This window comes from Zootoca vivipara, chromosome 2, assembly GCF_963506605.1.
Source record: "Zootoca vivipara chromosome 2, rZooViv1.1, whole genome shotgun sequence".
Classification (NCBI taxonomy): domain Eukaryota; kingdom Metazoa; phylum Chordata; class Lepidosauria; order Squamata; family Lacertidae; genus Zootoca; species Zootoca vivipara.
Genome location: NC_083277.1, coordinates 83,013,264 through 83,034,912, shown reverse-complemented (window position 1 = coordinate 83,034,912; position 21,649 = coordinate 83,013,264). Strand labels below are relative to the sequence as shown.

Genomic DNA, 21,649 nt, shown 5'->3' with positions numbered 1-21,649 from the left:
CTGGGGGAAAATAGCAGGCCCAATTAAATACATCTCTGCCTTGAGAGGAGGAAGCTGAGCAGCAAGGCAGGGGCCAGTAGGTACAGCTTCCATTTTGGCTGGGCCTGACGTGCATATTTGTTCAGTCTGTGCCTGCCTATTTGCCTGTAACATGCAGGTGTGGGGAGAGCCATGTTTTATGTCAGGGTGGGCATACAAGGAAGGGGATCAAGGGCTACTCCGTCCACCGTCTTCCTTTTTGTTTTATTATAATTATTATTTATTGAATTTATATACTGCCCTATACCCAGAGGTCTCATGGTGGTTCACAAAGCAAAATCAAAATATAAAACCACAAGACACATTATCAAAAAACAACAACAACCCAATAAACACACTCCGACAAAAAAAACACCCCACTTTTAAAAAGGGCATAGGATGTCAGTCAAATCAACCAAAGGCAAAAAGGAACATTTTTGCCTCATGCCTAAAGGTGCATAATGCTGCTTTGAGACTATTTCCTCCCAAACCAGTTTCAGTATTAGAAGTAGAGTGGGCTAAAGGGAAGGGAGATTAAAGTAACCCAAGTGTGGCAAGGTAAAGGAGGGGTAAGCTTTGTTTCCCTCTCCTGCCAACTCATTTTTGATACTCAGAAAGTAGATCTCAGCCCCACCTGGAAGATAAGCAGTCAAGGACCTGATTAAAAAACACAGGCATGTCTGGCTTGGCCTTTCGTGGGCTCAAGCTATGAGTGAGGAAGATCTCATGTTGCTCTCCTTGCCTGTGGAATAGGCTCAGCTGTATCCAAGGGCCACATTCCCTTTTGGGCAGCCTTCGAGGGACCACATGTTGATGGTGGGTGAAGCCAGAGGCCAAAGTGAGCAAAGCAGTGGATGTGAATTTTATTGTGTAATAGGCTCCTTTCTACAGATGCTTGCACACACACACACACACGTGCACACACACACCCTCTGCCTTCCATCCAGGCAAGCAAGAGGTATTACCAGAGCCCAAGGATCTATTCCAGTCAGGTAAGGGTGGCCAGTCAGGTGTGTGGTCTGGGGAGGGTCCCACAGGTCAGAGAGGAGTACATTTGCCCCTCAACCCTGAGGTTCCCCTATATGACATGCTAGCTCTCTCTCTCTCTCTCTCTTTCCTGCCCACCTATTTTTGTTTCTGGTTAAATTGAGAAGGAGCTTAAACCAATAACCCCACAGGAAGCCCAATTTCACAGCGAATGGTATCATTTCTTTCTCCTAAACCCATGCAGACATGACCTCTAATAACTCCTCGCTTTGTCCCCTCCCATCCACAGGTGGAAGCTCCCTTTATACCAAAGTGCAAAGGCCCCGGCGACACAAGTAACTTTGACGACTACGAGGAGGAGGAGATCCGGGTGTCCATCAGTGAGAAGTGCGCCAAGGAGTTTGCAGAATTTTAGGGCCAGTCCCCCTTGCTTTGTGTGCCCAGGAAACGGAAGGGCTGGATTTGATCAGCCCCAAGGGCCAGAGTTCCTTGCCTATATGTTAATTTGGGGAGGTGGGAGAGTGTTGAGGTTCACCTGAATCAGTTTGGGCAGAAGAGAGAAAAGGGGAGTTCATTTTGAAGCTGTGGAAAAGGCAGCAGTTGGAGTGCCATCCATCCACCTCCCACTGAAAACTGTAAGGTGGCTCCCAGCCATTCTCAGGCAGGTTTTAAACAAATTCCCTTCCTCCTCATATTGACTCCAACCCCCCTCCCCACCACCACCACACACAAACCCTAATTGGACAGTCCCTGGTTTATTGGTGGCTTTATTTTATTTTATTAATTTTTTTTAGGGGAAAGGGGATATATTTGCCATTCATCACCCCCTATGAAAGGTCTGGTTCATGGGGCACTGCAAGAATTTCTGGGGGGGGGTGCGGGTTAGGGCAAGAAATAACCACATCCACACAGCACTTTGGTGTTTAGACCAGCACTGAACAGGTTAATGGCCCCACCCTCTCAACTTCCCCTATGGGACAACTCCTGTCCTTTTATCAGTCCCCCCCCCTTTCCAGGCCCCTTTTATTATCTTTAAATAAAAAGTTTAAAGAAATAGTTGACTGGCTTTATAAAAAAGGGTTTTAAAAGTCTAGGCAGGGCACAGTGCTTTTTTATACGCTCTGTCTCCCGCACCGTTAAATTAAATTCAGCAGGAATTTTAACTCTGTAAAAACAACTGAGTTTTAGCATGAAGAATTTGTGTGTGTTTTTTGGATAGAAAAACACTTTATTTCCAATCTTTGTCTCCCTATTTTGGGGGAAAGAAGGGGGCAATAGTTTTCACACCTGTAGGAGGGAGCAGTGACTGGTTGCCAGCTGGCGAAGGCATACTGAGAGAAGGAACCTTGTCTCAATTTGTCTTTCTTAAATGTGCACACACCCCTTCTCTCTCTCTCTCTCTCTCTCTCTCTCCCCTCCCCAGTCTCCCCATCATCACCACCACCCTCCAATCCAAATGTCCCAACATGAGTTGTTTCCCCACTTCAGGCAACTCTTGGAGCATCTGCCTGAACGGAAGAGAAACAAGCAGGATCTAGTCCACCCTGTGAAACATCAGATAGACTCTAGCTAGTTGCCATGGTTCAAAGGGGCTTCTCTCATTTGGTGAGCCATCAGGGTGGGAGAAAGTCCACATAGATAGAGCTTGAACGTCGCAGGCAAAATGCATTGGCTGCTAGGATCCTTACCCTTCCAAACTCAAACCTCCAACATCTGTTTTTGTAATACAAGGATCTTTCCAGTCTGTTGGTAGAAACTCCATTGCACCAGTCCTTAAGGGCTCCATTGACCTGCTATATTTTTTCTTAATGTTAAGATGGTAAGGAGGGAGTGGAAAATGTAAATCCCGGTATAAACAGAGGTGGGTAGGGGCTTAGAAACAAAAGTGTTGGGAAGGCCCATTCCATTTTGACCTGCAGTTCTGATAGGGAATGAGAGGTGGCATCTGTTTTATTAGAGTCTTTTCTCATGGATGCGGAGGGAGCTGTGACTCAAAGATGAGGAGGGGGAGCCCATTTCTCTCCATTAAATTTGTTCCGACTCTTTCCTCCCCCTTCCTTTCCAATGCAATGCCTCTTTGTGTTCTGTCTTCACCTACCCCACTCCAAACACACTCTATATTCACCAGTTTAGTTTTCTTTTGTTTTCTTTCTGTGGCTGGGGAGCAAAGCAGTCTTCTTTAGATTGATAGATGACATATAACACTTACAGAAGCACTGTCAGGAGCAGGCAAGCTTTGCTCGCCCCTCCAACTCCTCATCATCCTCTTCCCACCAATAGCTCATTGGCCTCTTCTATGTTGGGTTGGGGAGACAGCGGGAGTTAAAATACCCACCAGCTCCCTGCCTCAGAAAAAAACACTTCTATGTAATCCAACAAAACTTGTTTCACTGAGAAAAAAACAAACCCTACTTCCTCTTTAACAGTGTGCTTTGTTGTAAACATATTTGAAACTATTACCAATAAAGTTTTGTTTAAAAAAACCCTGAACTTTTATTTCTGAAGCGTGACTTAAGACAGGGTGGTGCGGAGAAGAGGAAAAAGTGAGGGGCTGCGATGACATTGAGAAGTTTGAACGCTAATACAGGAGACAGTACTTGGGCCTTCCAAATGGCAGGCGCTAAATGATGACACTGGATGGGAAGCTACGGAATATATCTTCTTTGAGAGCAGTATGTGTGCTCACATTTGCCACTGACACAATGAGATTCTTTACCGACGGTTTAATTGACATGCCTGAAGGTAAGTAGATTGAGGGTATTGTCTGTCCTGATCAACTTTAAGGAGGTCAGCTAACAAAATGGATTAGCTAGTTTTAACTTACTAGCCAATCAATAATGCAATAGCAATATAAGTGATATTTTGAGTCTATTTAATTTTTAGTTTGTGGGAATTCTGCTAGCATCTTAAAGATGGAAAGTTAAGATTATCAAATAGCTGTGAAAATGGGATCATGTGTCTGTTACCTCAAGTTTACATCAGCATTCCACAATTGCTAGATTCACTGAACCTGTGTGTGTGTGTAAAATTTGCCGTAGAACGTTGATATTTATAGAAAGCTCCTACCCTGCTGATTACAAAAGAACACACTATTGGTTTGTATATGAAATAAATGTCACATGTCGAGTTACGTAATGAACTATAGTGTTGTACAAAGTCTCCTAGTGCAAAATCCATTCATTCAAGGCCATTGAAAGTTGGGCAGACAAAATAGAAAGCACTTTAATGGTACACAGATGTTCCTGTTCTTGTAAGAGATCAACCATTATCAACACAGTCTATGAGAAAACTAATTGTATTAATCACCAGAGGTACAACTATATTGCAAGGTCTCTGGACATTTGTGTTTTGCTTTTGGGGTCTCTGCTTATGCTCATAGTTGAAGGACTTTTTCAACAAGATATATGGCAACTGTAGTTGGCTATGATGTCACTCTTTTCCTTAATCTAAATTTTGCTTTTTCTATGTACCGTACATATTTTCAGGCTTGGCTTGAAAAAGTGACAGTCTACCAATAACTTGTGGCACATTGCAAACTAACTTATTTGTGTTACATTAGCTAGCTAGGATGCTAGAGCAGTTTTTCATGCTGCTACAAGACTCCTTTGCTGCTACAAGACACTTTTCTAGTTCGACTGAAGTTGGCTTCTAAAGATATGCCTGCTCAAGTGAAGTGATAGAATGAGGTGCACTGGAAAACTAGGGTGAACTGTTCTTTAAGTGAATGGGTCATTCTGAGAATAACAAGCATTAGGGACTGAACAGCAAAGGGATGCAACTTGATTTGAAGCATGCTAGCTGCTTTCCCAGTTCATATAGAGGTAAGACTTCTTGGAGATGAAAAAAGCTATGAGATCCTTTTTGGTTCCTTTTTAAAAATTTCTTAGCTAAACCCAGAGACACTGTAGTTTGTTCACTCCACCTTCCCCCAATGTTGACGACAGTTTGAAAGAGGAATTCCACTTTCACCTCCAGTTAATAGCTGTGGTATTACTTTCAAAAACTGCAAAATCTTTTTGACGGGAGATGGCAGTGGGACAAAAATGTGTGTGTGGAAACTGAAGCCCCTCAAACCACTTTTCTCTCAAACGTACCTCTCTCTCTCTTAAATTGCCTTCTGATACCCTATCTGGTCCCCACTGTTTGAGCACTTTTTTCTCTTCATGATGTGGTCAGGCAAGGAGGCCACATCTGGTGATGAGCAAAGTCTTGCTCAGGAGGGTAGCACAGTGACTCCCAGTGTTCTGAAGCTAACAGGGTGCAGAAGTTGTAGGCCAGTGAGCCTGCCTACAGTTCTTGCAGCTTCTTGGAACTGTCTGACACCATGCAGCCTCTCAATAGGTCCACATACAACTCGTGGCTGCTATGCAAGAAAGTTGGTACAAAAGACACTATAACACTAGAGAATGTTGAAAACCCAGAAGCACAGTTAAATCTCTCAAACACAGGCTTGTTAACGCATCTTGCCCCTAAGACAAAGGTGAGAGCTGTTTCCTAGTCCTGCTGGATCTCTCAGCGGCTTTTCACACCATCGACCATAACATCCTTCTGGACCGTCTAGAGGGCATGGGAGCTGGGGGCACTGTCATACAGTGGTTCCGCTCCTTCCTCCTGGACTGTGTTCAGAAAGTGGTGGGGGGGGATGAGTGTTCAGACCCCTGGGCTCTCACTTGTGGGGTGCCTCAGGGTTCTGTCCTCTCCCCCATGCTTTTTAACATCTACATGCAGCCGCTGGGAGAGATCATCAGGGGGGTTGGGCTGGGTGTTCATCAGTATGCGGATGATACCCAGCTCTACCTCTCTTTCAATTCAGAACCAGTGAAGGCGGTGAAGGTCCTATGTGAGTGCCTGGAGGCGGTTGGAGGATGGATGGCGGCTAACAGATTGAGATTGAATCCTGACAAGACAGAAGTACTGTTTGTGGGAGACAGGAGGCGGGCAGGTGTGGAGGATTCCCTGATCCTGAATGGGGTAACTGTGCCCCTGAAGGACCAGGTGCACAGCCTGGGAGTCATTTTGGACTCACAGCTGTCCATGGAAGCGCAGGTCAATTCTGTGTCCAGGACAGCTGTTTATCAGCTCCATCTGGTACGCAGGCTGAGACCCTACCTGCCCAGGACTGTCTCGCCAGAGTGGTACATGCTCTAGTTATTTCTCGCTTGGACTACTGCAATGCGCTCTATGTGGGGCTACCTTTGAAGGTGACCCGGAAACTAATCCAGAATGCGGCAGCTAGACTGGTGACTGGGAGCAGCCGCCGAGACCACATAACACCGGTCCTGAAAGACCTACATTGGCTCCCAGTATGTTTCCAAGCACAATTCAAAGTGTTGGTGCTGACCTTTAAAGCCCTAAACGGCCTCGGTCCAGTATACCTGAAGGAGCGTCTCCTCCCCCATCGTTCTGCCCGGACACTGAGGTCCAGCGCCGAGGGCCTTCCAGCGGTTCCCTCGCTACAAGAAGCCAAGTTACAGGGAACCAGGCAGAGGGCCTTCTCAGTAGTGGCACCCACCCTGTGGAATGCCCTCCCACCAGAGGTCAAAGAAAACAACAATTACCAGACCTTTGGAAGGCATCTCAAGGTAGCCCTGTTTAGGGAAGCTTTTAATGTTTGATGGATTTCTGTATTTTAATATTTTGTTGGAAGCCGCCCAGAGTGGCTGGGGGAACCCGGCCAGATGGGCGGGGTTGTTGTTGTTTAGTCGTTTAGTCGTGTCCGACTCTTCGTGACCCCATGGACCATAGCACGCCAGGCACTCCTGTCTTCCACTGCCTCCCGTAGTTTGGTCAAACTCATGTTCGTAGCTTCGAGAACACTGTCCAACCATCTTGTCCTCTGTCGTCCCCTTCTCCTAGTGCCCTCAATCTTTCCCAACATCAGGGTCTTTTCCAAGGATTCTTCTCTTCTCATGAGGTGGCCAAAGTATTGGAGCCTCAGCTTCACGATCTGTCCTTCCAGGGAGCACTCAGGGCTGATTTCCTTAAGAATGGATAGGTTTGATCTTCTAGCAGTCCATGGGACTCTCAAGAGTCTCCTCCAGCACCATAATTCAAAAGCATCAATTCTTCGGCGATCAGCCTTCTTTATGGTCCAGCTCTCACTTCCATACATCACTACTGGGAAAACCATAGCTTTAACTATACGGACCTTTGTCGGCAAGGTGATGTCTCTGCTTTTTAAGATGCTGTCTAGGTTTGTCATTGCTTTTCTCCCAAGAAGCAGGCGTCTTTTAATTTCGTGACTGCTGTCACCATCTGCAGTGATCAAGGAGCCCAAGAAAGTAAAATCTCTCACTGCCTCCATTTCTTCCCCTTCTATTTGCCAGGAGGTGATGGGACCAGTGGCCATGATCTTGGTTTTTTTGATGTTGAGCTTCAGACCATATTTTGCGCTCTCCTCTTTCACCCTCATTAAAAGGTTCTTTAATTCCTCCTCACTTTCTGCCATCAAGGTTGTGTCATCTGCATATCTGAGGTTGTTGATATTTCTTCCGGCAATCTTAATTCCTGCTTGGGGCGGGGTATAAATAAATTATTATTATTATTATTATTATTATTATTATTATTATTATTAAAGGAATCATACCCCAATTTCAATGTATCAACTGTTTAGGCATCTTCAAGTTGGATTAATCTGTGTGTGTGTGTTTGTGTGTGTCTAGTCTTCAGGCCATTTGACTTGCATAATATCCTTTTTACATAGGATTTAGATGACTGATGTGTATAGATGTTTGAAAGTTGTATACTCAAGAGGAATGCTACATTTGATGCCTGGAAACCTTGCATTTGCTTGCCAGCAAATACTGGAATTCTTGAACCTTGGTGTTTTAAGGAAAACCACAAATGAGAGATGTTAAGAGTAACAAAAATGCTACTGCAATTTTTCAAGGCGGTTGCTCTTGAAATCTCTCTGGAGGGCACAAATGCTTCGGTTTGGAAAAGATAATTCATTTGACATACTGGGAGTTTTAAAGTAAAACAAGTGGACTGGTAGTTTCAAAACATACTGAAAGCTACAGTGCTTTATTCACACCTCTGGAAGGGAGGAGGGCTTGAAAAAGAGATGGCATGAAGGCAGTTCATTCCTGACCACTTCCTCTCACTGACTCAGCTTGTGAACATGGGCATATTGCTTCCCTTTCCAGTGCCTCTTTCCCATCAGTAATGGGGGTGGATCAAAGCCACTGCTTCCCACAGTCTACATCACTGCTAAATTGTGTTACCTGTGCCATAACTGGAAAAACTATGATTTGAGGTGGACTGGAAATTCTCACAGGATTAGCATTGGGGAAAGAATTGAGTTAAATGGGTGCAGCCTAAGAAGACACAAAACCCTGTTATTCTGCCCTAATTGCAGTATGTGGGAACTGGGAATATAACTCATGAAAGCTACCCACTTGATCTTAGCATATCCTTATCAGCTGTCTGCCCTCAATTTATAGAAGTAGTCTATAGCGCAATGTTAAAACTAATGGTAACTTAGCATGGCTGCTCAATTTATACTATCCATTTTGCTTTTTGGGCCATAGAAAGTTACCTGATTCTGAATCAGATCATTGGTCTATCCAGCTTAGTACTGTCTGCACTGGCTGGCAGTGGCTCTCCAGGATTTTTGATGAAAGGTTTTTCCCCCAGTCCTACCTTGAGCCACCAAAGATTGCATCTGGGACCTACATACAAAGCAGATGCTTTTGTTCTCCCCCAAAATCAACAAGGAAGGGATTCTGTTCTGTAGGATCCCTTATTCACTTTCCCCTTCTTGCTCCTGCCCCAGGCATAAAGTAGATCACTACTGTATTTCTCTTATGATGGGCAGTGTACTGCAGGAACTCATCTGCTATATAGTTCAGTAGGTTGCTGCACTCTGCATAGACATTCAACGCATCTCTCACCGAGAACCGAGCCTGCTCCTATTTACGTAGCTTCTATATTCTAATTCTTGGTCATGCTATTGCAATGTATTGTTGGAAATATATATAGAAGTTGGAGCTGCAACAATATGATGCAGTGCTGAGTGCTGCTATTAAAGATTCCAACCACTCCCTCCCTCAAACCAGTTAGTCAGTCTCTGACTCCTGAGCATGCTGTTCTCATTGGTCTGCTTTGAGATTTCCTTCCACTAGGTTTTTTATTTTATTTTTTGGTATTGCTACAAATCCTGGGGTTCCCCTATGCCTGGTAGTAGCTCCCCTTTTGCGCAAGGGCCTACAGCTTGAAAAGTGGAGCAGCATCTGCGTACACATTTTGCAGCACTGCCCTTCCTCTGCAAGCTAGCACTACCCAAGGGGTGGTGGCAGCTTAGCCGCAGAGTGACTGTGATGTAGATTGGTCTAGCTTGGTCAGGGCTTGAGTAATTAACAGGTAGAGAATTAACACTGACTTCAACCAGACATAGCTTAAGTTGGTGGTGCTGATCATAGAATCACAGAGTTGGAAGAGACCACAAGGGCCATCCAGTCCAACCCCCTGCCAAGCAGGAAACGCCATCAAAGCATTCCTGACAGATGGCTGTCAAGCCTCCGCTTAAAGACCTCCAAAGAAGGAGACTCCACCACACTCCTTGGCAGCAAATTCCACTGTCGAACAGCTCTTACTGTCAGGAAGTTCTTCCTAATGTTTAGGTGGAATCTTCTTTCTTGTAACTTGAATCCATTGCTCTGTGTCCGCTTCTCTGGAGCAGCAGAAAACAACCTTTCACCCTCTTCTATATGACATCATTTTATATATTTGAACATGGCTATCATATCACCCCTTAACCTTCTCTTCTCCAGGCTAAACATACCCAGCTCCCTAAACCGTTCCTCATAAGGCATTGTTTCCAGGCCTTTGACCATTTTGGTTGCCCTCCTCTGGCCACGTTCCAGCCTGTCAGTATCCTTCTTAAACTGTGGTGTCCAGAACTGGACACAGTATTCCAGGTGAGGTTTGACTAGAGCGGAATACAGTGGTATTATTACTTCCCTTGATCTTGACCAGGCATCCCCAAACTGTGGCCCTCCAGATGTTTTGGCCTACAACTCCCATTATCCCTAGCTAACGGGACCAGTGGTCGGGGAAGATGGGAATTGTAGTCCAAAACATCTGGAGGGCCGAAGTTTGGGGATGCCTAATCTAGATGTTATACTCCTATTAATGCAGCCCAGAATTGCATTGGCTTTTTTAGCTGCTGCATTTTAGCTGTTGACTCATGTCAAGTTTGTGGTCTACCAAGACTCCTAGATCCTTTTCACATGTACTGCTCTCAAGCCAGGTGTCACCCATCCTGTATTTGTGCCTTACATTTTTTTTTTTTTTGCCCAAGTGTAGTACTTTACATTTCTCCCTGTTAAAATTCATCTTGTTTGCTTTGGCCCAGTTGTCTAATCTGTTAAGGTCATTTTGAAGTGTGATCCTGTCCTCTGGGGTATTAGCCACCCCTCCCAATTTGGTGTCATCTGCAAACTTGCTCAGGATGCCCTCAAGCCCATCATCCAAGTCATTGATAAAGATGTTGAATAAGACTGGGCCCTGCTGACTTTTACGTGAACGATAACTACCACACTGTATTTACTATGGATATGCTTTAGTGCAGCTCGTCTTCACAAATAAATGAAGAGATATCTGTGTGGTGTGCTAGCCTTTGGCATCTTGTGAAAATTTCACAGCCCATCAGTACAGAGAAAATATACTCAAGGCCTCAGTCACTCTACTGCAGATTTCCTGTCTCCTCTCTTTGAAATTCAATAGTCAATATATTCCTAGCATTGCTTAGATTCTGACTTCTGGGGTTGCGGGGCGGGGGGGGCGGGGCAGGAATCCAACTGTTACAATTAATTGCTTAACCATATTAGAAACAGGTACAAGCTTCCCCTTTCTGATCCTACTTATCCTCTTAAACTATGTTTTAGCAGCTTATGTTTTGTTATGTCATCACATCATAAACTCTGGGGTCCTGGCCAAAAAGAAGAGTACAGTAATCAAAATGCAACATATTGTGAAATCTAAGGGCCTCCTTTCTAACATTTCTAGATGTATGAGAACAAGAGTCGGAGGAGGGTACCCAAGACTGTGAGAGTTTACAGCAGGACATCCTAGTGTGACCAGAGGCCAACTGGTTGTGACAACTGCAAGAGTTCAGTTTAGTCTGACCTCTGTGTATTTACTTGGATGCAACTCTCACTATGCTCAGTGGAGCTTGCTTCTCTGAGCACAGAACTGAAACCTTAATGGTGTAGCCTAGGGCTGCAAAAGCAAATGTCATAGGAAGTGAAGGAGTGGTGGCTGGGAGGGACATTTTCCCTCTCTTTACAGCCGCCTTTAAAAAACACACAAAGAAAAACATAGAGGTTCTGATCTCCTTCCATATTTGAGCGCTCACATTTATCTGCTGTAGGCAGGAAAGGCAAGTGTACAGGGGCAGGCAGGACAAATCTTCAGCGATCAGGATTAAGCAAGGGCGTGGACGCTGACCGCCGTAGTTTTGAGTGAATAAACGGGGGCCTAGGAGGAGGTCAAATTCGTAAATTGAGCAAATGAAGAAGGGCGTTTGAGAGGAAAGCTAAGCGTTGCAGGCTGAGGGGGAAACTTCTATTCCACTTTCCGCTGAAATCCGCCGCTGAAACTCGTGCTGCTATAAATGGAACAGCCAGCGAGTTTTTTTTTTGTTTTGTTTTTTAAAGAATTATGTACTCGCCGGATTCCTGCTGTTGACTTCTGCCTGAGGCGGCCAGAGAGCGCCCTTTCCAGCCGGCGCGGCCGCTAAGGGGACGCTGCGAATTCTCCTGCTCCACCTTAAGCCGCCAAGTGTAGGGAGGCTACGGGAGGCAACAGCGCCTCCTTAAGCGGCTGCGGGTCCCGCTCGGGCGGTGGTGGAGGCGGCGGCGCGTGCGGCTGGGGGAAGGGGAGGGAGGAGCTCGCGCTGCCCGGACCAGCCCGCGCGCCGCCGCTTCCAGCAGCAGCAGCGCCTGCCGGGCGGAGGGTCTAGTTGGCGCCGCGCGGGCAAGAGCTGAGGCCAAGGCAGAGCGGCGCACGGGGGCAGCGAAGCCCCGGGGGAGGCGGCAACACCATGGCCGGGCCCCCGCCGCCGCCCCCGGGCCAGGAGGCGCCGCGCTACCAGGAGTGGATCTTGGACACCATCGACTCGCTGCGCTCGCGCAAGGCGCGCCCGGACCTGGAGCGCATCTGCCGCATGGTGCGCCGGCGGCACGGCCCGGAGCCGGAGCGCACCCGCGCCGAGCTGGAAAAGCTCATCCAGCAGCGCGCCGTGCTCCGCGTCAGCTACAAGGGAAGCATCTCGTACCGCAACGCTGCGCGGGTCCAGCCGCCTCGGCGAGGCGGAACGCCCGCCGCCAGCCCCGCGGCCCCGCAGCGGCCGGCCCGCACTTCCCCGCCCAGCGCTCCCGCCGCCGCCACCGCGACGCCCCGGTCCTCCCAGCGTGCAGCGCCTCGCGCGGAGCCAGCCGCGCCGCCGCCACCACCACCGCCGCAGCCGCCTCCTCCTCGTCGGACCGGCCGGGAGCGACCGCCGCCGCCGCCGCCTGCCCCCGCCCCGGAGGAGCCCTCCCCCGTCAGCCTGCGAGAGATTGTGCGCTACTTGGGCGGCGACGGCGCCGCGCCGGGGGGCGGCCGAGTGACTCGAGGCCGAGCGCAGGGGCTGCTCCAAGAGGAGCGGCTGGAGAGGACCCGCTTGGGTGGCGGCGGGGGCGGCGGCAGCGGCAACAGCGTCGCCTTGCCCAGGGCGGAGAGAGGCGCGCAGGCCCGGGCGCCCAGCGCCAGGGCTTACAGGAACAAGGTGAGGGGCTGCCGCGGCGCGCGCGGGGGGATGGGGTGGGGTGGGAGGAGGGGGCGGGGCGGGGCGGCGGGGGCGCACGGGCTGAGAGGAACAGGTGAGCTCAGCTTCCCCAGGACGGAAACGGACCTAGCGGAGGAGTGCGCGCGCAGGGGGTGCCCGAACACTGGGCGCGGGGGGGGGGCGGGAGCGGAGGGGCGGGCGCCGGAGAGGAGCCGCTTTCGGGGAGGGCAGACGGCGCCCAGCCCCCCAAATGTTGTCAGCGGGCGCTCGCGCAGGTGTGCGTGTGTCTGGGAGGAAGAGTTATGGGCAGCGCCCAATCAAATCGCTTTGGCACGAGAGGGGGCGCCACGATTGGTGCCTGGGCTTCGACGGGGCGACATTCTCCCGTGCAGTTCCGAAGTATTGTGGGAAGGTGAGCGGAAAGGCCGCCGCTGGATGGCACAACTCCGCCTGGTCCGCGGGGAACTTGCGGGGCCGAGTTGGGGAGCGGGTAAGAACCACCCCCGGGCATGCGGAGGGGCTCCGCTCACCTGCGTGTGTGGCCCTCCGGAGACATTTGTGCGGCGTTGAGGATGCACGTTGGGCCCTGGACAGTGGCCCCTTCTCTGACCTCCCCCCCCCCCGCCAAACTCAGGCCGTGCCAGGCTCCGTATAAACACAGAACAAAGAGTCAGTTTGTGCTTGACCTAAAGGGTTCTGTAACCTCCAATAAGGTCGAGAGGTGGTGGGAGTAGTAAGGCAGCGAATGCAAACGGGGAGCGGAGGGGGGAGCACAAAAGGAGAAATCATGTGGTGTTGGCCAGGAGGGTGACCAGCTCTGGAATGTAACCCAATCCAGTAAGGATCAGAGCAATTATCAAGGGTAGAATACAATTACAGTCCAGTAAAAAGAAGCCCCTTTTGGTTCTCTCTTTTTTTTGGCAAGTTTTCTGTTTCAAGGATGGCTAGGCAGATCCGCCCAACAAAGCCAAGTGGAGGGATGGTGTGGCTAAAATTTGATTCCATCTCTTCTTGGATTAGAATGCAGGTCCTGCTCGTGCTTCAAAGAGCCTCTGAGCATTTTGCGGTAGTATTTTGGAGGCCTTCACCTTTACAGAGACTAGCAGCACCACTGGTTCTAAGTACAGTACTGTAACTCATTTTGAACAAATAGGGGGAACTGAAGCAGGATTACAAGAAAGGGCTCTGAGTAAAATTACATAGTAACCTGGAAGTAGTTTGGGTTAGTTGTCAAAGTGTGCAAACCTGTGTATGTCTAGACAGAAGTAACAGCCACAGAGGTATGTGGTACTTAACTCCCAGGAAAGTTGGCATAGGATTTAGCAAAAGGCCAGAATCCCATACACCCTTAGCCTGACAGTAAGCACCATTAACAACAATTATGTGTAGGCCATACTGTAAAGTCAATAAAAGTGAAACAAGGAACTTGAGGCACCAACATTGAGTAAGCCTGGAGAGTTAGACACAGGGGTGATTAGTCTAGGGTGCTGTGGAAGCAGGGCCTGGATTTCTAAATATATGTATTCTTTTTATGTTTGCAGAAGGCAGGTGAGGTCAAAGGTGAAGAAGAAGAAGAAGAAGAGGAGGAAGAAGAGGATGAAGCCTCCACCATGTCTGAAGGTTCAGAGGTGGCACAAGATTATGAGGCCAGCAACTACAGCAGACCTGGGATAGGCCAGGTGAACGGGGACTGTAAGGACAGCAAGCATGGTGGGAAAGAGATCCCACCCAGCAGTGCCCTCACCAGAGACCTGCGCTCCCTCGAGGAGCAGCCCTTGAACAAAGGATCAGAGCGCCCCCACCATGAAGGAAATGAGCAATGTCATACAAAGGCCTCTTGGCCTGGAGAAAGTGCCTGTCACCATCTGGGGGGCAGCAAGAAAGATGGCAGCGCCTATCAGCAGCCAGACAGAGCAGGTATAGGGTATAGGGTGGTTGAGAGGGAGTGGCAGAGGGTGCGGGGGGGGGGGGGAATAGTTGGCTAAGCTTGACTTTTCTTGGGAGATTCAGTCCCTAGAGCAGGCATCCCCAAACTTCGGCCCTCCAGATTCCCATCATCCCTGACCACTGGTCCTCTTAGCTAGGGATCATGGGAGTTGTAGGCCAAAACATCTGGAGGGTCACAGTTTGGGGATGCCTGCCCTAGAGGGACATAGCAAAAGATCCTAATGGAGGAACCATTGGAGATGGTGATGAGATTATTCCACAGGTTTTTCCAGTGTAAACAGACCCCTGGGGTCGTTGTGCAACTCACTATTGAGAATTATGCCTAGGAGCCCTAGGCCAGGTCAGTAGTGTTATGGGTGGATGAGGAGTGGGGGGTTGGATTGTAGGAAGGTGGCTTTGGCTCTCATGTGTTTGTGCCATGGGAATTAAAACTGGCTTCTCTCCCTCAAAAGGGCTCCAGGCACACACACACACACACACACACACACACGTACACACACTCATTCACCAGCTAGTTGGTGCTTTGTAAGAGAACTAGGCCCATTCCCATTGGTGTGTTTTTTTCTCTCCCCCCCCCTCACTTTCTCCCAGTGTCACCAGCTGTTGCAGGTACTGAGCCCTCTGTGCCCTCATCCCCTGGGAGACCTGGCATCCAGGCAGATGGGAGACCCTTCAGCTGCACGTAAGTTTTGAGTGGGCACCGAAAACCCTTTTGTTTAATGACAGCTAGTTCACCTATGGCCCCCTGTAAGGAGAGAACACTTGAGTCCCTGCCATCAGTGCCACCACCTATTTAAGGGAATCTAGAAAAGGAACAGACAAGACTTATTCAGCAGTGAGTAAAGGTTGACTGCATCTAGAAGGGCTTTCATCTGGGTAAGCTTGCCCCTCATTCTACCCTGGTGCTTCTGGAAATGAGGGAGGAGCTGTAGCTGCTGCCTCACCCCAGCTGGTTCTTAAGAGAAGGAGCAGCAGCAGCACTCAGCTTTTGCACACACTGGGAAATGAAGCTGCTGTCAGAGTGAATGAAGGGCTGCTGCCCAAGGTGGGTCTTATGCCATATTGGTGCCTCTCAATGGGGGCCTTCCATTCCTGTTTCCTAGGATAGGCTTCCTGTTAGCCTGGCCTCTGTCATCCATGTTCTGGGAACCTCCAAGATAGACTGTTGGAATGCACTGTCTATAGAGCTGCCTTGGGAAACTGTTCAGAAGTTGCAGTTTGTATAGAATGCAGCTACTTGATTGCTGCCTGGGACTGGGTGTTAGGATCATGTTTTACCTGTGCCACACTGGCTTCCATTCCATTAGTGCAGGGGTGCCCAAACTTTTTTCAAAGAGGGCCAGATTTGATGAAGTGAACATGCATGAGGGCCGACCAAAGTTGTTGAGCTTTTAGGCTTTTACCCCAGGACATATACTGCCATGGGGGCCAGATTAAGTCAACCGGCAGGCTGGATTAGGCCCCCAAAATGGACTTTGGACATGCCTGTATTGTTCAAAGGGAACTTGAAGGGCCACCTGTCTCCGGATATGCCTCGCTGACTGAGGTGAGGTGGGTGGCAACCAGAGAAATGTGATTCCAAGTGATGGAATATCTTCTGCCCAAAGATGTTTCCCTGACAAGATGCAATTCTTCCTTTTAGCTCCAAGCAGGTGTCTTTTTTTTTAACCCAAGCTTCTGAGATGAAGTTAATGAGGATGAGGATGATAAGTTCTTGCTCTCTGTCATTTTGTGGCATTTGACTTACTTTATTATTCACATTTTGTTTTATTCTTGTAACCCCTCCCCTTCCCGCAATATATTTGAAGGGTGGTTTAAAAATACACATAAGAAATTACTGGGGTGGGATGGCCCCGTACAGAAAAAACTAGTCTCTTGCTCAAGTTGGGTTCTTTTTATGATCTACCACCCCCTGCCTATTCTGGATCCATGCATGCACCCTCTTCTGTTTAACTCCTGGTGAGAAGTCCCCTTCTCATTGCGGAGCAGGAGGCCATTGGATGTCTGGGGTCTGAATTCTCTTTTCTCTCTCTCTCCTCCTCGTAGCTCAGTGAAGGAGAAGCCTTCTGACCCAGTGGAGTGGACTGTGAGTGATGTTGTGGATTATTTCACAGAAGCTGGTTTTGCTGAGCAAGCATCTGCCTTTCAAGAACAGGTGAGACTTGGGATACCAAGTGAAAGATTTGGGGATTAATGCTCAAGCTGAACTCTTAGCGAAATAGAAGGCCCTGAATGGGACTGGCACTGAATGTTTAACAGGGTAGGGATTGGCATGTGTGCACGCTCGGTTCCTAGTTGCTTAGGGGCTCTTTGTCAAATGTAAAACACGAACCAGGGTGCATATGATTGTACATCAAAGCAGCAGTCACCATGGGGTTTTCTTGTGTGCTAAAAAACCTGCCTTGCAAATAATAGAAGTGCTCGCTAATGATTAGAGATCTGTTTCATTGCCACTCCACCCCAACCCCCCACCAGTGCTTCTGACTGGCTATTCACTTAAGGAAAAAGAAAGTTACTAGAGCTCAGCAATCCTATTTTAATGTGTGTTTATGTTCCTAGGAAGCATCCAGAGTGTTATCCCACGTACATCTTCCCTATCCCTCTCTGCCTGTTGCATCATGGGCCTCTTTCCCTTAGTATGGATTTGGCTCCTTCAGCCCTCTCTCCTCTTGTAATCAAGGCTCTCTGCCTGGCCCAATTACAGCTGTCAATGGCACCAACCAAGGCCAAAGTCAGGCTTCCCTCTCCAGGCCTCTGCACCTAGAAGCATCCCGCCTTGTCATCTGGATGCTGTCTATGGGCACCTCCGCCTTTGAGCCAGCCTTCCATAGGCCCCACGGCGACCTAAGCTCAACAGAGAGGTGTTGTCATGCTTCCTATGCGCTGTGTTCAGATAGAAAAGACTGAAAAATACTCTTGTGACTATTTCAAAATACGAAATTTTGCCTAGAATGGGCATTTCCTGGTGACTTGTGTTGGAGGCCTAATGGGTGTTAAACCAGTGGCATGAATCGTAATTGATAATGCTTAAATATGTGTTAAAAGGATGGGAAAGGACTACGGATTCAAGATAGGCAAAAAAATGTGCATAAATTCAAGGTGCAATCATATCCATTCCTCAACCTGGAAGCTCGTCTAGATTTATAGAACACTTTCCTTCTTCCCTCCAGTTCACTGAGGAGGGAGATTCCTTCTTAATATAGACCTATGCTATTGCTTTCTTAAAAGAAGTGTGTGGGGGGAAGATCTATATTCCATCTCTTACTGGGGGGAATTCCTGTGCCCTAAATGCCCTGATGTTTTGTCCCTCTGTTGCTCCCACTGCAGGAGATCGATGGGAAGTCTCTTCTGCTGATGCAGCGCACCGATGTCCTGACCGGCCTATCCATCCGCCTGGGGCCTGCTCTCAAAATCTACGAGTACCACATCAAGGTGCTGCAGCAGTGCCACTTCGAGGAGGACGAGGGCGACTCCTTCATGGGCTGAGGACGGGCGCAGCTCGCGAAGGGTGTGGAGAGCTTGGGTGGGGAGAAGTGAACAGGGACTCTGCCAACCGCTACTGTCTCAAGTCATTTCAGCCTTTCTCTGCCTCCATGAAAACAAAGAGAAGCAGCTGTGAAGGGAAGAAGGACTTTGGCCAGATTTTTGTGAAAAGGGTGGGGAGGACAGAAATGAAGATCCAGGCTTTGCGGCTTCTCTACCCTGATTGTCCAGAGATAGGAAAGACTGGGAGGGAGGGCTGCAAAACAAATCCCATCCTTCTCCCAACCTGTCTGTGTTACTTACCCCAGCATTTTACTTACCATAGTGCATTGTCTGTTCTTGGGAAAGGGTGGAAAGATGTGGTTTTTGTTCCTCTTCCCAGCCGCAGTATAATTGAGATAATTTGTGCTTCAGCACCCCCCCTTCCCCTTCACCACCACCACCACAACAGCAACCACAGTAGCACTTGATGGTCCTACCTGCTCCCCTCCCTTTGTTGCTGTTCTCAAGAAGACAAAGATGGAGCCTGCTGGAGGTGTCAAGAAGTTTTAATCAAATATCTTTTTATTCTCTTTTCTGTTTGGGTAGGCTTTTCTTCCAGTTTTCATGGTCATTGCCCAGAGTCAACTGCTTTTTATTATTTCTTTCTTCCCATTTTTTAAAAAATATAAATATTTAAACTGGAAAAAAACCAATTGGTTTAGTATTCCCAGACTTGTTAGCCTTCTGGAAAGGGGTATTGGATCACCTAAAATGAACATGTGTCTAAAGGACAAAAGTGTGTGTAAAAAGAGGTGGAAGTCCTGAGTTCTGCTCTCTTTTTCTCTCCTTTTTTTATTTGAGGGTGGTGGTGTCACCTAGTGGTGTTGCTGATCGGTTTATGGGATGTATTCTGACTAGTCCAGGGATGGGAGCAGAACTCTGGAGTTCTGGCTCAATTTTCAATGCTATAATCAACTGGGGTAAAAAGTGTGATAACATTTGCACCATCACCAGGAGGTCTAAAATGAAACACTTAGGGTTTAGGGAAGGTCTCTTTGTGGCGGCAGAGCGACGGCAGAGGCAGATGACTCGTTGTCTGTGTATATTCACAACCAGGTAGCTTAGCTGGTGCTCCTATAGCAGATAAAATAAGTGGAGCAAACACTTTGGGGACTGAAAAGGGCGAGGAAAAGAAATGGTCCTTAGCCCTGTTCTTAGTTACGAAAAATGGGGTGGTGGTTTTTGTTGCCTTAAGAAAGGATTTCCTCTTGTTAAAGCAGGCCAAGCCCGCAAAGGTAGACTGTAACAGCAAGAGGAGGTGGTAAAAAAGACTACAGTGAAATTGGCTCTTTGTGCACACCAAATGGAGAGGATCTAGCTATGGCACACAACACAAAATCTGAGCTTTCTTGGTGATTTTTCAGGGCACACCTCTTGAGTACCCCAGTTGCTTAGTAAGTATCTGTTTCACAAAACAGTTTGAAACTTGCTTCACTGTCACGGCTTTCTGTAAAGAACTGTAGGGATGAAAACTTTTTGGTGAGGCTGCTGAGAACTCTTTTGTAGTATCTTAGACCCTTTTACAGAACAACAGTTCCTAGAATTTGTTGTTTTAGAACCGTGGCAGATGAGGTTTGAAACTGGTTTAAATTTGGAATGTAGACAGGCCCTTAGTACAGTTTCAGGATCAGTGGGTAGACAGTAACTACCCTGTTTAGTTGTGACTCAGAAACAGAGAAGCGTACGTAGCTCAAGACACAACCCAACATGCATGCCTAGAGGAATGTACAGCTAGACAGGAGCACACTGAATTTATGTTCTCGATATTTTATTTGGAACCATGAGGGCTAGAAACCTATTGTTTGAACTTTGAAAGCAGAGGTTCTCAATGTCGTAGCACAAAAGTGCCTCAGGGGCTTACATACCGGCTGCATGTTGCCCCCTATTGCACTAGACCCTACTATTTTGTCCAGAGCTGGGAATAAAAAAAAAGAAAGATGATTTTTGGGTTCTAATATGTATTCTGTTTATTGGCCACCAATAAGAGCTGCCATAGGCGGTGAAATTCTTTAGGAACCAATTTAGATGACTCAACAGTGGGAGTGATTTTTCCAACTTTTCGTGCTGTCCTTTTGGGAACAGAGTAGGGCTACAGAATTGGGCTGCTCGTTTACTTCATTGTTATTGACACTGGCAAGGGTGGAAAGAGGAGAGGACATTAATAATCCACAGTGGAAAGGTGTAGATTAGAGTGGACAAAGCCAAGCAAGGCTGTTCCAGTGCAGTTTTTTGAAAATTCCTCTATGAGGCTTCGATGGGACAAGGTTGTGTTGCCTGTCAGTGCAGAGGGTAGTTCAAATAAGAGACAAGATGGAAAGTGGCTTCAGGATACTACATTCCTAGATATACTATAGTACAGTTTAAGGGCTGGTAATACATGACCATGTGCTGATGAAAACACAAATAGGGTGTTGGCTGGTTGTGTGGTTTTTAAAAACAAACAAACAGATTTGCGCTTTGGGATCTAGGCTTGAGCTGGATGGCAATGGGCCCAGGTCGTAACATGCAGGTTTTGGAAATTTGTGCAGGGGAAATAGCCTTGGCTAAGGCTGTGCTGAGGTGTGAACCGGGAATGTCTTCACTAATTCAACATCTACAAAATCCAAAGGCGAAGTTTCCTTAGTAAAGGTGGACACAACATATTGCACAGTCTTTTATGTTGATCTAGGCTAATCTAGCGACCGGAAGTTAAACACTTAAAGGGCTAGGATTTATTTTGGACCATTCTAATGAGGAGAAATAGTATTTTAATACTACAGCTGGTCAAATACCCGGTAAGTGCTCCATCACTTTGGGTCAGACTCAGTTCCAACAAAGTTTCATCTCAACCTTTATTTGAAATCTAGTTTGGATGTGAAGCTGAAACCGAAGGTTTGGGATGGACTGGGCTGCGGAATCACGTGCACCCACTTCAATGCGAGACTTCACACCTGGCTCCCTCTACCTCAGAGCTTTCCAAACTTTTCATGTTGGCAACACACTTTTTAGACATGCATCATTTCGTGACACAGTAATTCAGTTTTGCTAGCAAACCAGAGGTTAAACTAACCCCTTTCCAGCACTGGGAAGAGAGCGGGGAGCATTTGCACGACACACTGACACATTAGGTGTCGCTACACAGAGTTTGGAAAGCTCTGCTCTACCTGAATTGAACACATAACAGTTACTTAACCTAGTCAGAGACTGAATCACAGACATTTCCCTAAACTTGCTTAAAATCCTAATTTCAATCATGGTGCAGGGGTGGTCTAGCACCCAATGTTGCTGCAGAAGCAATATGTCACAGGTGGCGAAAAGCGAATGGGGGTACAGGGAGTGGGAGATATTCTAGGGCAGGCATCCCCAAACTGCGGCCCTCCAGATGTTTTGGCCTACAACTCCCATGATCCCTAGCTAACAGGA

General features: G+C 47.8%; 2 protein-coding genes across 4 annotated transcripts in view; both read left to right on the top strand.

The window, feature by feature from the left end:
- Nucleotides 1-3,060, top strand: part of PRKACA (protein kinase cAMP-activated catalytic subunit alpha) — a 58,031-nt gene extending 54,971 nt beyond the window's left edge. For all 3 annotated transcript variants that reach the window (XM_035104841.2, XM_035104839.2, XM_035104840.2), the window contains exon 10: nt 1,295-3,060. In XM_035104841.2, the coding sequence (XP_034960732.1) occupies nt 1,295-1,420 (126 nt within the window). In that variant the 3' untranslated portion in view covers nt 1,421-3,060. The remainder of the gene's footprint in view (nt 1-1,294) is intronic.
- An 8,851-nt stretch (nt 3,061-11,911) lies between these two features.
- On the top strand, nt 11,912-21,649 carry SAMD1 (sterile alpha motif domain containing 1). The gene is made up of 5 exons (XM_035099281.2): nt 11,912-12,775; nt 14,317-14,692; nt 15,314-15,404; nt 16,769-16,877; nt 18,050-21,649. Exons 1-5 carry the CDS (start codon nt 12,050-12,052, stop codon nt 18,206-18,208), a joined length of 1,461 nt encoding a protein of 486 aa, XP_034955172.1. The 5' UTR covers nt 11,912-12,049; the 3' UTR covers nt 18,209-21,649.

Coding starts and splice junctions, on each gene's coding strand:
- SAMD1 (XM_035099281.2), top strand. CDS start 12,050: ATGGCCGGGCCCCCGCCGCCGCCCCCGGGCCAGGAGGCGCCGCGCTAC. Junction 14,693..15,313: donor TCAGCAGCCAGACAGAGCAG/GTATAGGGTATA, acceptor ACTTTCTCCCAG/TGTCACCAGCTGTTGCAGGT. Junction 15,405..16,768: donor GGGAGACCCTTCAGCTGCAC/GTAAGTTTTGAG, acceptor TCCTCCTCGTAG/CTCAGTGAAGGAGAAGCCTT.